The following is a 17265-nucleotide window of genomic DNA, read 5'->3' on the forward strand; positions in this document are numbered from 1 at the left end:
AACGTAGTCCCGTTGTAACTAAATGACGTCATCACGTTACAAACTATCAGATTTTCCGACAACTTTGTCCGACCGTGTGTATGCAACACCAGTCTGACAGAATTAGTCGGATTTTGTTGTCGGAATGTCCGACCGTGTGTACAAGGGGTAAGACGTTTTCCCCCGGTGATCTGGTCATTAACACACCTTGTACTAGAGTGCCCCCACTCTGGATGAATGAGCACAGGGCAGATAGTAATACTGTCAGCCAGCGGAAAAGGAGTGTTAGAGGGCACATTTAGATACACTAATTGAAGCACAACTCCAGCTATCAGTGCAGTTACACAAGCAGTTAAAGGAACAGTTTTGTTCCTTTTTGGGATAACGGTTTTACATGAATAAAAGCTGATCACTGTAAGTACCCCCATCAGCATGAAATGGTTTGTCTCAACCCTCTATTACTATTATTATTATTATAATACACAATTTATATAGCGCCAACAGTTTACGCAGCGCTTTACAATGTATATAGGGGGGGACAACACAATTACAGTACAATACAAAAGGTACAGGAGGGCCCTGATCGTAGAGCTTACATTCTAAAAGGGAGGGGGTGGTGGTACAAAAGGGTAATAACTGCTACATTTGCAGGACAGCTTGTTCTGTTGAAAAAACAGACTTACTGGCTGGATCACCAGATGAAAAAAAAAAAAAAGGAGTTTGGGGTGGAGGAACTTGACTGGCTTGCACAGAGTCCTAACCTCAACCTGATAGAACACTTTTGGGATAAATTAAAAGCAGAAACTGCAAGTGAGGCCTTCTCGTCCAACATCAGTGCCTGACCTCACAAATGCACTTCTGGAAGAATGGTCAAACATTCCCATAGACACTCTTAAATCTTGTGGACAGCCTTCCCAGAAGAGTTGAAGCTGTTGAAGGGCGGGCCAACTCAATATTGAACCCTACGGACTAAGACGCCATTAAAGTTCCTGTGCGTGTAAAGGCAGGTGTCCCAATAGATTTGGTAATATAGTGCATGCATGTATGTAGCATTATATGTATGGTATTATATGGGGTTGGTATTGTATAGGTATTTATTTATGTATAGCAGTGTTTCTCAACTTCAGTCCTCAAGGTGCCCCAACAGGTCATGTTTTCAGGCTCTCCATTATTTTGCACAGGGGATTTGATCAGTTTCACTTGCCTTAGTAATTACCACAACCGTTTCTTCTGAAGGAAATCCTGAAAACATGAGATGTTGGGATGCCTTGAGGACCGGAGTTGAGAAACACTGATGTATAGTGTGATTAAAAATGAAATTGTGTGTTGACACAAATTGAAATATCTGTGAGCACAGCAGACTTCTGCCATCTAATGGCACGTACAATACGACCGTTTTTTCTGTCAGAATAAACTGGCGGTTTTTCTGACGGAGTTCCGTTGAAATGGTCTTACCCACACACGATCACACCAAAGTCCAAATGTTAAGAACGTTGTGACGTACAACGCGTACGACGGGACTAGAAAAAGGAAGTTCAATAGCCAGTAGCCAATAGCTTCCGTCCCGTACTTGCTTCAGAGAATGCATCGTTTTGAGTCCGTTGGAATAGCATACAGACGAGCGGCTTTCCCGATAGGAATTGATTCTGTCGGAAAGATTAAAAATATCTATTTCTAGGTCCGTCAGAATAAAAAAAAAAAAAAAAAGTCAGGATGGGGCATACACATGATCGTAAGATACGATAAAAAGATTCCATCGGACTTTTGCTGCCGGAATGTCCGACCGTGTGTACGCGGCATTAGAGGAAGAGAATGTGACATCAGAACATGACATTTTTCATGCAATGGACAAGAAAAGTATCCAAAAGTTGAACTATTTGGTAATAAGAACATCAAAAAATATATATATGTCTTCCTGCGAATATAAAAAAGCTATTTAAAATTCAGGATCTTTAGATCAGACACAAGGCGGGTGCACCCTATTCTCCAGGCCAATTAAACCTGGCTATGGTACACCATCATACTCCACCATACGCCCTCAGAAAACTCATACTTCAAAAACACGCTCTCTTAAGTGACAGAACCGATCTGTTCACTGAGCAGAGAATTCTCTTTATTAAACTGAATCCTGAGGAGCCAGAATGCAATTTGACTAATAGGCACCTGTGTCTTATTTGATCCTCCATTCCCAGTGAAGTGAGGTAATTAAACCTCTAATTGACCTCGTCTCCTGCCAGGGCACTGCGAGATGTTCACTTATCGGAGAAGCAGACATGCCACATGTGTCAGGAGGATGCTCTGTACAGACTAGAATCCACGAGTGGCCATACATGGTCTGATCAGAGGACCGGGCAACATCAAACCAGGCAGAGGAACCTAAGAAGTCATAATTAATGAGCACTTCAGTCGCAAGTTATTATTTAATACGGAATTTTTCCAACATGGTGGGCCTGTTGCCTTTCCCAATCAGAGGAAAGGGGGTTAAAAATATGACTATTTAATATAAATAATCACAGCCAATGCCAATGGGCAGATGTCCTGGCACTGTTATGTTATAGAGCAGGGATATGCAATTAGCGGACCTCCAGCTGTTGCAAAACTACAAGTCCCATCATCCCTCTGCCTCTGGGTGTCATGCTTGTGGCTGTCAGAGTCTTGCTAGGCCTCATGGGACTTGTAGTTCTGCAACAGCTGGAGGTCCACTAATTGCATATCCCTGATATAGAGAATGCATGTTGTGCAGTACAACCGATGTCTGCTTCTATCTCTCATCTGACACTTGTCCTATACAGTAGGTCATATGATTTGGACATATCCCCTTTACTACATATATTTTCCTGCTGCTCCTTCCATTCTATGGACTATATCTGAATAATAAAGTTATACATTTTCACTGCATCCTAAACATTGGACAGTTCCATCATTTCATCCAAACAGCAACATTCACAACCAACATGATCCGAGCAATGGACACTATAAAGATGGCAGAACACCCTTAAAGCAGAACTTCACCCAAAATGGGAAGTTCCGCTTGTTCACCCCCCTTCCTCAATTCCCTACCATTTGGCAGTTTGGCCTCCACCCACAGCCTTCTGGGACACAACAGGACCCAGAAGACTGCAGGACCATTCACAAAGTGCAGCGCAGCTTGCCCATGCGCAGCTGGAAGCCTTGAGGCTTCAGACAGTTTCCCTTAGTTAAGTCACTGGTGCTAAGGACCTAAAGCACATCAACTTGGGTGAGGACAGCGCTGGACCCCTGGACAGGTAAGTGTCTTTATATTATAAAATCAGCAGCTACAGTATTTGTAGCTGTTGACTTGTAGGCCTCTTTCACGCTGACTGTCCGTTCAGGTCCGCCTGTCAGGCAGACCTGAACGGACGCTCCATAGACCTCTATGGGACGTCGGATGTCAGCGGTGACATGTCCGCTGACATCTGAAACGCTCCGAACCCGAAAAAGTGTGACAGATTAAAAACCAATTTTTCCATCAGTCTGAGGATCGGATCAGGTGACCACGGACTCTACGGTCCGTCCTCATCCGATCCCCATAGGGGAGGGCGGCGCTCTGACAGGTCCGTCCATGCCCAGTGTGCAGAGATGGACCTGTTATCTTCCTGCTCAGCGGGGGATTGACGGAGTGATCCCCCATTGAGCAGAGCGGGCTCCGTACACGGACACGTCCATGTGAAGGAGCCCTTATTTATTTATTTTGGGAGGGGGACACTGAAGCTTCTTTTTTAAAGTGCATCTTAGACCCCTTTCTCATGGGCATTCGGCCAGTTTTTTTTTTTTGTTTGACCTGCAGTTACAGAAATCAAAAGAGGACTGCATTGTACGTTTCTGGGTGGTTGGCCAACATGTGTTGGGGTATATCCGCTGCCATTCAGGTACGCAGGACTGAATGGAAAAAAACTATGCATCCAGGTCCACTTTTATTGACCTGACCAGATCAGATGTGTGCATATACAGGCAGACGCTCAATTGTTTATATCTGGTCACCTATAGGAATTACATGGGTCCCCCTTTTTTTTTTTCTTTAATCACAGGATAGAGGCAAAATCAGAATGGACACAGATGTCACATACACAACATCCAATCCCATTCCGATCCATCTCAGCAGAGAATCCGTCTAGGTCTAGGATCTGTAAAGGGGCCTTCATCCAAAATATTAGTACAGTTTAGATAGATTAGCAACACTGAGGTTTTTATTGCTGTTCGTGTCCCAGCTACAGAGAATCCTCACTAAATCGATGCAAATACTATAAATCCTTAAAAGTGTATTTTAGGTCCCTTAGGGCTACATTTTCTAGTAACCATTGTTACCTTAAAATGGTTGGAAACCCACAAAAAACAAAAACAAAAAAAAACCTGCAAGACAAAGGCATAATGAGCTAGTATGCATAGCATACTAGCTCATTATGAAATACCTTCGATCAAAGCCCCCCGCAGTGGCCCCAGTACACAGCTCTGGCTGGCGACATCACTCCCAGAGTTGCTTCTGGGTATCACAGGCTCTGGCGCTGTGATTGGCTGGAGCCGCGATGACGTCCTTTGCATGCAGGAGCCGCCGGTAAAGGCACACTAGCTCAAGCAACGGCGTGAACGTGCCATTGTTTCAGTGCACATGTGCCAATGATGTCGACATACGCTGACACAGGGGATATCTCCTAAACCATGCAGGTTTAGTAGATATCCGGGGTAGCTACAGGTAAGCCTCATTATAGGCTTGCCAGTAAGTAAAAAGTGGTTTGTAATGGTTTCCCTCTTTAAGTCATGGGTGCTCAACCTGTGGTCCTCCAGCTGTTGGGAAACTACAAGTCCCATGTGGCATTGCAAGGCGGAACAGTTACAATCATGACTCCCAAAGACAGAAGCTTGATGGGATTTGTAGCTCTGCAACAACTGGGGGCCACAGGTTCAGCACCCATGCCTTAAGTAATAGGGAGAGAAAATACAAAAAAAAAAAAAAAAAAAAAAAAAAAAAAATCTAAAAATTGTCACCAGATTAGGCATAGGGAAGTTTGATAAGAGAGTCACTTGAGGTGACAATTGTCTTAGAGGGCATTTCTCTCACATTGGAATGATTTACCCTCCCTTCTTATTTTGTCTACGGGGCAGGTGGTGAGGTGAAAATTAGGTTCATAACATGGGTTATACCCTTCCCTAATGTATGGGAAAAATTTATATCATGACAGGAGTTATACCCTTCCTTACTCTAGGGCAGTGGCGAAACTTGGCACCCCAGATGTTTTGGAACTACATTTCCCATGATGCATAACTACACTGCAGAGTGCGTGAGCATCATGAGAAATGTAGTTCCAAAACATCTGGTGTGCCAAGGTTTGCCATCACTGCTCTAGGGGGGGGAAAAAAGGATTATGACAGAGAGGGTTAAACTTACTTACTCTAGAGGAAAAAAAAATAATAAATACGCCGACATGAGTTGCACCCTTCCCTAATCTCGGGGGGGAATGTATATTCTTGACAGAGGTTTCACCTTTCCCTACTCTATGGGGGTGGGGGGGAAATAAATACATTTATAAACAAATTATATAAATAATTATTATTTATATAATTATAAATAGATTTTTTTAATAAACATGTTAATTTTACATACTTAGACACAGAGATTCTGTAAACCCATTATTATGTCATATACTCACCTGACTCCATTTATCTTCCAAACAGAATTTTATTGTGGCAGTTTCTATGTGACTGAGGGAAGGTTTTTTTTTTTTTTTTTTTTTTTTTTTTTTACGTAATCCTAGTATACGTGATGAAACAAAATGATCTGCAAACAGCCATTTATGACACCAACGTGCAAAGTTTAAACTTCACGAGCCGCGAGAAAACATTACATAAAAGGAAAAGTTGTGTGTACCAGAGATCAAGAATACTACGGCATGGCTCAAAATGTCAAATTTTCTACATTTTGTGTGTTAAAGCCTAGTTTCCATGCAACGCTGAAAACCTGGGTACAAATTATGAATACAACCTAGGGAAAAAATGAATATGTATGCTTAGTCACCATTAACATTTTTAATTTCATGCAGCTGCAAAATGATCAGTCTCCTGTACTGCTACATTAACTACACAAACCAACGAAACTGCTTGGGAAGCCCGGAGCCAAACCGGAGTTTGTAATGCATTTCAGGATATTTCTCCAGTGACAAGAAGGCCATACAATCATTATATATGTAGATATCCGATCAGTTATTTCTGACTCTATGGATCAGCTCTCTGGCACCATGACCAAAACGGTTGCCGACATCCGACCCGCTCCGATCCAAAAAAGTGTGACGGAGGAAAAACTTACTTTTTCATCAGTCTGCGGATCTTCGTCCTCATCCGATCCCCCATAGGGGAGAGTGGCGCTCTGACAGGTCCGTCCCTGCACAGTAGCAGAGACGGACCTGTCATCTTACCGCTCAGCAGGGATCGACGGAGCAATCCCCGCTGAGCAAGCGGATGTTCAAAAAAAAATAATAATAATAATAAATATCCCCCAAAATAATAATAACACTTTTTTTTACTCAGTTTGGGCTGATACGTATTCGACATATAAGCGTTTATTGATCTGTAGGCGCTATAACTTTTGCGCAAACCAAATAGGGGTTAGATTTATGGCATTTTTATTAATACAGCAATCAATGCTATAAGATTGCATTGATTACTGTAAAAATGTCACTGCCAGTGAAGGGGTTAACCACTAGGGGGAGGGGAGGGGTTAAGTGTGTCCTGGGGCGTGTTTCTAACTGTCTGGGGGATGGGCTAGCAGTGACACAACACTGATCACTGCTCCTGGTGACAGGGAGCAGACGATCGGTGTCCTGTCACTAGGCAGAATGGGGCGATACTGTGTTTACATTGGCATCTCCCCATTCTTCAGCTCCGCGACATGATCACGGGTATCCCCGTGGACATTGAGTCTGCGGGTCCCGCGGGCACGGAGCTCGTGGCAGGAAATTCAAAGTAACGTACGGGTACGTTACTTTGCCCAGCTGTGCCATTCTGCTGACGTATAAATACAGGAGCCTCTTGGCATGTGGTTAAAAACGTTAGTTTTGCCACAATTACATGCCGTGTTTAAAAGCGTTAAAAATGAAAAATAGCCAAAAATGAAAAATGCCTGTAAACAAAACTCAGCTAGCTCAACTCAGTGTACATGAGGCCTTACTCTATCTGAAATGAATAAAAAAAAAAAGGTTTTTTGCCTATAGTTCTACTTTCATTTTATTTATTTTCAGATTGAGGAATAAAGGGGGAAGGGCACAAGTAGTGTATCGCTCAGGTAAGGTACACCATCACTAAAAAAAAAAAAGGATTGGCTACCCAATCGATCATACTATGCAACCACCACATGCAACAGAGATAAAGAGAAACAATGCATCTCTTGGTTCTTTTAGATCAAAGGGATGAACTTCCATCTGTAAATGAGGTCAGTTTAACCACTTAAAGACTACACCTTTTGTGACACTTGTTGCTTACAAGTTAGCCACTTCAGCCCAGTTTTAACATTTGTCGTTTACAAGTTAAAATAATTTTTTTTTGCTTCAAAAATATATCTATCTCAGACACCCTAGAGAATAAAATGGCGGTCATTTTGTCACATCATACTTGTGCAGCGATCTTACAAGCAAAAATTAAAAAAAAAAATAAAATAAAATTATGACAGTAAAGTTATCCCAATTTTTTTCTAGATTGTGAAAGATAATGTTACGCAAAGCTAGGCTAGCTCTGAGGAAGGGGGTGCGCCCCTGAAACACATTAGCTGTACCCCGTGTTCCGTCCATGCATTGTTTTTATGGTCTTTTGTCGGTTGCATTATGTGAGTACCCACTTTTATAAAAAAACATTTTTATTATTAAATTATCTTTGGTAATGCACTAGGTGTGCACGCCTTCCATTTCTGTTTTTCTTGTAGTTCCTTTCAGATTACCCCATCTGAGGAAGACAGCACCCACCCAGTTTTGGATACCATATATACCTTTCACACCACCATTTTATCGAACATCTGTTACTCCACACCTTGGTACACTGTGCTGGAAGTGATTTTGTATCCCTACTTTTACAACCACCTTAAAAGCAGAGCTCCACCCTAAAGTGGAACTTCCTCTCATCTGAACCCCCCCCCCCCCTCCGGTGCGACAATTGGCACCTTTCAGTAAAGGGGGTGCAGATACTTGTACAATACAGTTATTTGCATCCACTTCCGAGCATAGATAGCCGCAGAATCAGCAGGTATTTACGCCACTTCCTGTCCCTTCCCTGTTGTCTAGTGGGAAACACACGAGATCCAGACTAAAGGCCCCCAGATCTGCAAGGCATACGTGCTAACCATTAAGCTGCCCAACAGTCATAATACATTTCTTTATATTGCTTCTGTTTCAGCGTAGGTTTAATATACTCCATGATTGTTTGTAGGCAACAGGTCTATGTAATCACAGACATCAGATGTTTTATTGTTTGCATGGTCAGCATTAAAAAAAAAAAAAAAAAAAAAAAAAAAAAAAAATTAGGTAATACCAAATACCCCCAAATCTCAGATCAAGGTTACACACACTTTTCACTTTTGTCACTACCCTGCACTGAGATCATGTAGCCCGGGAGTCAGCAACCCATAGATTACGATCTACCAGTAGATGGTGGCCAGATGACTGGTGGATCACGGTCTAGCTTGCTGACCCGCCATCCCAGAGCATTAAAACAGAGTGCAGTGCAGAGGGACTACTTGTAAAGTTGGAGCTGTAGTTATGGAGCAAGAGCCACATAAGCCGATGCCTCCTCTGTAGCGCTGGCGCCTGTCCCATGCGGAGTGATACCAACTACACTCCACCTCTTATCCCGGCTAGTGGTTCAATACACTGGGCATGATAGTATAGGGCTGCTTTCACACTGATGCGCTGCTGTTTACCCACACCGCAGGTGCAGTTCAGTGTACCTGAAGCTTTCCTGCGGGTTTGCTGCGCTTAGCCATAGACTTATTATATCCTGTGGGCTTGGGGCACTTTTTGAAAGCGCACCAAAACTCCTGAATGCACAAGTTTGGATGTTCTTTCAGAAAGTGCACCACACCTGCAGAATAGAATAGAAGTCTATGGCAAAGCACAGCTAACCCAGCAAAGTTGCAGATGCCCCGAGTTGTACCCACAGTGCAGGTACACATATCACAGTAGTTATACGCCCTGACATGGTTGGTGGGCACCTGCTAAGCATGACCCATTCACGTGAATGAGGCCACTTTGCAACTTTGTGTAGTAAAGCAAACAAGGGGTAAAAGCAGGCAGTGTTGTGTTGCTTTCTCATCACCTGCTTTAACCCCCTTGGACCCTGTAGAAGCATGCAGTTGTGGGGGGGGGGGGGGGGGGGCGCTTGAGAGTGGCCCCCCCATTTACTTCAATGGGTTCCTATTGGCAGGCGTTAGCACCCACCAAAAGCATCAGGGGGCTTAATTCCTGCTGCGGCATGTGCACACCTTTGGCTGCTGCCTCAGCACCACTACTCTGCCACAGGGTTTTACCACCCACCCCCTCTCCCCCATCACAAATGTGTGTGTGTGAACGAGCCCTAAGGTGCCGTGCCAATTCACAAGTGAAGCAGGCATTGTTGCTCCTCTGAAAAGCGATCCAAATATGTTTAAACTGATGATGAGGCAATATGTTGCCTCCTCACCACCTGATTTAAAGCCACAATTGCTGTGCAATGCATGCAATTGCAAAATGGTAGTATGGCGATTGGAGGTTTAAATTAGGTGTAAGGAGGCGACACGTGTCCAGTGATCTGGATGTCTCCCATGTTATTCAGGTAGATCTCCACCTCTTTCCTTGATGTAGACTGACTAGCTCCAAATCATGTAGGCTCAGAGTCTTTGTTATAAGACGAAGGCAAGTTCCATATCCTGTTCTACATAGGAAACATCCATTCTAAAGTCACATATTTGCCCCATAGCTGCTAATACAAAGACGATGCAAGGTTGTAAAAGTGTAGCATACCTCAGAAAATGTGCTGCAATAAAAAGACAACATTATGTAGAACATAAGACACCACACCCAGGCTTAACCCGCTCTTCCTAGACAGCTGCTCTCAATAAGCAATAACCAGATCGAGACAGATGTTTGGCATCACCCTTGCAAAAAGTTTCTCTATCTTGACAAGCCATTGTAGCAGAAAATCCTTACACATTCAAACAAATCTGCAGCAAGATTAACAGTGTCAAAGGTGGGTGGATTTAACTAAGCCCCGGGGCAACATCCCGAAGGGACATGTGTCAGGATTGCCTAAAACAGCTTGAAGAACTGAGGATTCCACATCACGCCCTTACGTAACGGAGATGAGCACACAATGTCGATTTTTGTAACCACAGCTGGAATATTAACTGAGTTAGGCTAGGCTCACACTGCTGACATCAGCTTTTCATTCGATTTTCAGTGCGATTATGTGATACAACTTGGACATGGTTTGCATATTCTAGGAGGTCAAAATCACGCTGGAATTCACCAAAGTAGCACAGGAACCTTTTCCAAAATTGTACAGTGCTGCGTTGTATTGATGTGAATGGGCACCATTGGGCATTTCCATTGTCATGCAGTTCTGTACAAGATAAAAACGATAATTCTCCCGCTCTATAAGACTCTGGTCCGGCCGCACCTGGAGTATGCTGTCCCGTTCTGGGCACCAGTCCTCAGGAAGGATGTACTGGAAATGGAGCGAGGACAAAGAAGGGCACCAAAGCTAATAAATGGTCTGAAAGATATTACTTATGGGGAAAGGTTGCAAGCACTGAACTTATTCTCTCTGGAGAGGAGACCAAGCGGGGATATGATTTCAATATACAAATACCATACTGGTGACCCCACAATAGGGATAAAACTTTTTTGCAGAAGTGAGTTTAACAAGACTCATGGCCACTCATTAAAATTAGAAGAAAAAACAAAAAAGAGCTTTAACCTTAAACTACGTAGAGGGTTCTTTACTGTAAGAGCGGCAAGGATGTGGAATTCTCTTCCACAGGTGGTGGTCTCAGCGTGGGGCATTGAAAGTTTCAAAAAAACTATAACCTGAACTAAGCACCTGAACGACCACAACATACAGGGATATACAGTGCAATACTGACATATAATTACACACGGGTTGGACTTGTGTCTGTTTTCAACCTCACCTACTATGCAAGTTGAATCGGAAATCACACTAGTTTTAGATAAGCCTTATAGGGCATAGATCGGTTTGTCCAAACCTAAACATGCACATTTAAAATAAATAACAGTGTACTTAGAAATGGGGTATCCTCTGTAAATTGAAGGGTTAAAATCAAAATCACTACATGAAACAAACCAGCACGTTAGGTGTTCCTGGGTGAACAGCTAGTACTCAGCTTAAGGCCCCATTCACACAGGCTGGACTCCGCTTAACTCCAGTTTGCCAATACCCCACTGAGCAGAGCGGGCAGATGACAGGCCTGTGTCGCCCAAGTTTATGCAAAGCAGACATGGACACAATCCTCTCTGCTCTAGGGGCAGTCAGATGTAAACAAAACAGCTAACTATTTATACCTGACTACCGACCGATCAGATCCAGCCAGATGTAGGGGAGCAGATCCCCTTTTGTTTGGTTTTGCCAGAATGGATTATATTGGAGGAAGGCATGTGTAAAACGGACATAAGTCCACTTACATTCACCACTCCATAGAGGAGAATGGAGGGTCCGATAGGGTTCCGCCTGTCTGGTTTTTGTTTGGACCTCTCCTGTGAAAGGGGCCTTACAACTCTTCAATTTCTGATACCTGCACAAACCTTTTGTCTACACCAACCCCCTTTTTTACAGTATGGTGAGTGCCAACAAGGCTCATGCAGCAGCCAAGCAGGGAAAGCTATGTAACTGAATGTCTATAGCTGTTTAAAGCTGAACTCCAGACATAAACAATCATCAATAACTATAAAAGATATAAATGCTTTTGTGAGCACCTAATGACTTTGAAAGACCAGTTATTACTTTGTAAAAGTAGCAGTGACATCATACTGTGCTGTATATAACCTGTGCAGAGAGCAGAGATGTGAAAGGGACCCAGACCCAGGGTCTTCCCACTACAGGCTGCCTGCAGAAAATGACAGGAGAGGACACACTGGACTACACAAAGCACACCAAGATTCAAGTAAGAATAGTCTCTTATATTCTGACAATATTTGCTTATCCTGGAGTTTAGGTGTAGTCAGAATCTTATATTGTAGTTGTGGATGGAGTAGAGAAGGGTTTAACTCATATCATTTTCATTTTATTTTTTCCAAAAGACACAACAGGAAGTTAAAGGAAATCTCCCAGAGTGAGGAAAATTTCCCCTTGAGACAGATGTCACCAGAACAGGTGTCCCCAGTGGAAGATTTCCTCTTAGCTATTGTTCTGGGGGCAACGCTTTTTGATTTCCATAGTGATAATGGTCAGCAGTACAGATAGGAGGTAAATATCCTCCATGGGGACACAGACAGCAATGAAAACTTGACAGGGAGACTAACCCTTCCCTACTCATCTAAAAATATATATACACATTTCAAACATAGGTACGACCCACTTAACATGAACATGCAGATTGGTGGAAGTGTTACAGAACAAAAAACACAAACTTCTCTATGTGGCCGGCAGCTGGAGCCACCAGTTTACCAGGAATTAATTACAATGGAATTACGTGGCAAGTCAGCGAGCAAATAATGATTAATGCTGGCCACAGACTATTCGAATCTCGGCCGGTTCAGCAGGGCCCAACCGAGATTCAAAACAGTGTATGACTGAATGTACCAAGTTGATCGATCAATCAACTTGGGTACAAGCAGCCTGCTGGATTTTACTTGCGATTATTGCTAGCGGCTGTTAAAGCCGCTAGCTAAAATAACAGTCTTCTCCCCCACTGGGAGAAGACAATGGCTCGGCAGGAGGGACTCCCCTGTCAATCACAGGTTTCAGGAAAGAAATTTGCTCCGTGTACGGCTTGCTTAAATCAGATGAGCCAGCATTTTATTATCCCGTTGTAGTATCGGCAAGCAATCTTTGTGCGTTTTACTCACCCTGACAGGAGGGCTCCGTGCTTGTATCCTCTGAGGTCCCCCTTGATTACTTTGTGCATCAGTTGTGCCGCAGTTAGTAGTTACATGGCCTTGTGCTCTTAATGCATTTGTGCCATTCCCAGTGTGTAGCCCTGTCCCAGGTTTCCTCGGCCTCTGTTTGATTCCATCCAGCAGTCGGACCAGGAGAATATTGCTGGGAAGTTCATCCACCCCACACTCTACCAGCGTCCTACACTCGGGGCAGCGCAGCTCGCTCCGGGAGCTGACAATCCCCAACAGGCAACGTTTGCAGAACGTGTGCTGACATGGCAAGACCTTAGCCGAGGCATCGAGTCTCTCCAGGCATACCGGGCACTCTAAAAGGTCCAACAAGGCGGATTCATCCATGCTTTTCTCAGCGCTGGTCTGCAAGGAGATGAGCATTTGTAGAAAATCACACTTGGTCTTGGCAATTCAGAGCTGATTATGTGATATCCATGCCTCTAATCGTCACCTTTAATAAGACAGGAAAGCAAGATAAACACAAACACGTGTTATAGTCAGAAAAAAAAACACAAGACAAATAATCAGCAAGGCTTGCTGTAATTATAACAGGATATCACTCCGGTTCTGTTTTCTGTTATCAACAGTGCCTATAAATGCAGTCTGAACATAATTATGTTTAATTACATTTTAATCTATATACATTTTTCCATAGAGTGTAATCATATTTTGAGAATACAGCAATGATACTGGATGAATTTATAGTTCAGTAAGGCTTAGAACAAGCTTTCAGACAGTTGTAAATCATAGCGGATCACCATGGAGTTTTATGAAAACATATAGGCACCAGAACACAGGATAGTCATTTTGGGACAGGCCCGCTTGGCTGCCAAATCCTGTCCACTGAGAGCTCATCAGTGAAGGTTGAAGCCACTGGCTGGAAATACAAAAGGAAAAAACCACGGGATTTTGGATTTCATTAAAATAGATTTTTTTTTTTTTCTAATCGTCTTTTTTTTTTTTTTTCTGCATGTTAGTCGCCATATCAAAAATGAAGAGGCTACTCAATTTACAAAAACTCTTGTAAGACCGAATACAATTCTGGAAGTGATGTAATATATTGTATTTTTGTCCGAAAACTGTACTGATCAAACTAAAATTTGTAACCTGTATCATACAAGAAACATTTTCGTGTTTAATACTTTGTGTAATTTCGGAGGAACTGTCACGATTGGCTCTCAAAAGCTGTGTACGAACGATTAGATTATCATATGATCGCTTAGCAGTATTTATCGTACGCATTTCTGATCATGTGCGCTAGGCTTAAAAGAGAAAAGTATGGGTATTTTTTTTTAATTTTAGACCTAGGTGGATGCTGCAGCTGTCCCCCAGTGTCTCTGCACTGAAAACCGAGCCACCGAACACCACCGATGGCTCGGTTCTATATTCTCCCCAAGTGGAGAGCTGCTGACTGTCAGCATTCCCCCTGCTCTGCCCCACCCCCGCGCTCACTGGAGCACTGAGCTGTGGAGGGGCAGCGATCGGTCGCCCAAGCGGCTCTCGCTGAAAGGCTGAGACTGCCATCAGTCAAGGCTGCTGGCGGATCAAGACTTCTGAAGTCGGAATGATGCGATGCCTCGACTGATTCCAGTGACATCAGCAGAGAGCGGATTACAGACCGCTCTATGCTAAAAAGGGGGTCACAGGAGCGCAAAACAAAAATTGCAGTCCTGTGACCCTTAGGAGAAGCCCAGCCTAAAAAGCTCAGGCTGGACTTCTCCTTTAAAAGGAGTACTTCAAATTATGAGATCATCTCCTTATTACACAGAGATTTCCAAGGTGTTGAAAAATGTATGTATTAGTGCAAGTATTTATCCTTTTCTTCTCTCCACAGGCAGTGTTGAAGTGGACCTAGTGTCAGATCCATGTTTTCATGTGCATGTATGCTATATGACATTATTTCTTACTTCGCACAGAGATCACAATATTCCCCAAGATAACACCTTCTTCTGCCTTTCTCAACCTTTTCAACAGAGGAACCCTTGAAATACATGTCTGGTCTCAGGGAACCCATGCAAAAAATGACTGTCTACAACTCTTGGTAAATTAGTGTGATGGTCAGTGGGAAGAATGCTCCTTACACTTGTGGTCACTGGAAAGATGTAGTTCCTTATAAAATGCTAAAAAAGATTGATGGTGTCAATTGAAACTTATCAGAGAGGCAAAATGTGTTTATTCCTCAAGGAACCCCTAGCAACCTCTGGAGGAACCCTTGGCTTTCATGGATTCCTGGCTGAGAAACCCTGATCCAGAGTCATCATCTACTTAATGGACTCAGATGCTGATTCAGTGACACAGTTATGCAAATCCCAATGTCTGGAGCTCAAGGACTGCTTTTTCTTGATCCAAAAACTACAGCCATTTGACTGGTAATGTTACAGACAGGGCTACTTTAGGCCCCTTGCACATGGTGCCGTGTGAGTACATTCGTGGTGTGTGCACTGGATGCACAGTTGCAGTATCCAGCCCTGCTGCCTGTCAAAGTCTATGGCAGGCTGAAAGGCACAGCAGCTGGGCTGAATGCTGTACCGAGTGGTATTCATGTTGAGGGTCTTAAAATTTCAGAAACAAATGCCAAGGGTTGGAAGCTGCTCCTGTGCCTACCAGGACCACTAAAAGTCCAGAATTGTCCCTACACAAAATAGACAACCCATGTGCAAGGGACCTTAAAGATGAGCGCACCCACTAGTCAGGCAAAATATATTGCACCAAGCCTAAGCAAAACTGTGGGATTAGCAAAGCCCAACTATTCTTCTTGCAAAACATTGCCACATCAATGGCCACTCTACTCTTTATACATGCTTGACAACTTAGGCATTTAAATCAACTAAAATTAAACAGCACAGAAGCTTAGGATCCATTAGACTGGTTTTCATCAACTTGGTTTATTATTTTGGCCATTTTAGAAATCTCTCACAATGAAACTATTATCCCTGTTAAAATGAATTGTTGCCCAAATAATTTGGACAATTTCCTCAAGAACAAGGCCAACACTAGCTTCTGTTTCAATAAAGCATTAAATGTAATCTACCCTTCACATGAGCCATTCCTATTACACTGGCATTACTTCTGAAAAGTAATAACCTCTTCCAAATATGAAATGTATCATTTTATTAATCGCCAGAATAAATCTCAGCAAGGAACAAGCAAGAGGACTGATTCCTAATTTTCTAAAAGAAGTTCCAACTGTGAGCTTTAGAAGAGACAAGCTCACAAAGCTTTTATCAAATATCGCAATTGTTTAAGTTATTCATTCAAATAGTGGCGCTTTCGTTGTATCGCTGGGATTTAGTACCAACCAGAGTTATGCTGGGACCCGTTTCCAGAGTTACCCAGAACCGGGCATTTACGTTCACATATGGTGGGCATGCCCGACTGTTTGCAAATTTTCAAACCAGACCTATGATATATGCAACATATTTTTCTGAAATTACTATCCCAAGGGTTCCCGGAAGTGGCGTTGAAACCTGGCAAAATCACTAACTGACAATTTAGGCTTCTGACTTGTATGCTTACAGCCGCCAGACAGGTTATAGCTAGGGCACGGCTGACAAATACACTTTCCACTGAAGCAGTAAAATCCAAAGTGCATTGGATGCTTATGAACAATAGGCTGACGGCCAAGCTTACCAACTCCTATAAAACTTGGGACCCATGGGTCATCAAATCGATGCCATCAGATTTCGCCCACCATTTACTAGACCTGTAAATGGCCACCCTACCTAACTAAACAGGAAGGCATACGTTCCAGCTCAGGCCCTCCCTTCCTCAGAACGATGCAGAAGTTTAGCAGTCGCATGAATTTCTGTGCAAACAAAACATTCTACTGGTGTATGGCTCGTTTTAGGTAGCCCATTCCTACTTGTTTTGTTTGCGGCGTATGGCAACACACAGAACAGAAAGTGGGAGTAAAATAAGCCCCATCATTGGGGTCAGTTACATCTCACAGCATTGGCATCAATGTACGCAATAAATCCCTTCAGCCTTAGTGACACTGATGGCAATAACAACCTCCCCTCCCATACTGGAGTCAGTGGATCTGAATTTAAAAAGTACATATGAGGCTGGGTTCACAATATTGTGAATTGGATGCGGATTCTCCACATCCAATTCACATGTCAGGAGATTGTGACCGGCTCTCAATCAAGCCGGTTCACACATCTCCGGAGGAAATTGCACAGGAGCCCTG

The 17265-nt window shown here is 43.2% G+C and overlaps 1 protein-coding gene across 3 annotated transcripts in view; it reads right to left on the reverse strand.

Moving 5' to 3' along the window:
- SH3RF1 (SH3 domain containing ring finger 1) overlaps positions 1-17265 on the reverse strand; it is a 267169-nt gene that overhangs the window by 239857 nt on the left and 10047 nt on the right. For all 3 annotated transcript variants that reach the window (XM_077477183.1, XM_077477182.1, XM_077477180.1), the window contains exon 2: positions 13035-13527. In XM_077477183.1, the coding sequence (XP_077333309.1) occupies positions 13035-13457 (423 nt within the window). In that variant the 5' untranslated portion in view covers positions 13458-13527. The remainder of the gene's footprint in view (positions 1-13034; positions 13528-17265) is intronic.

This window comes from Lithobates pipiens, unplaced genomic scaffold (assembly GCF_037356315.1).
Source record: "Lithobates pipiens isolate NorthernLeopardFrog02 unplaced genomic scaffold, aLitPip1_a1.2 Scaffold_13, whole genome shotgun sequence".
Taxonomy (NCBI): domain Eukaryota; kingdom Metazoa; phylum Chordata; class Amphibia; order Anura; family Ranidae; genus Lithobates; species Lithobates pipiens.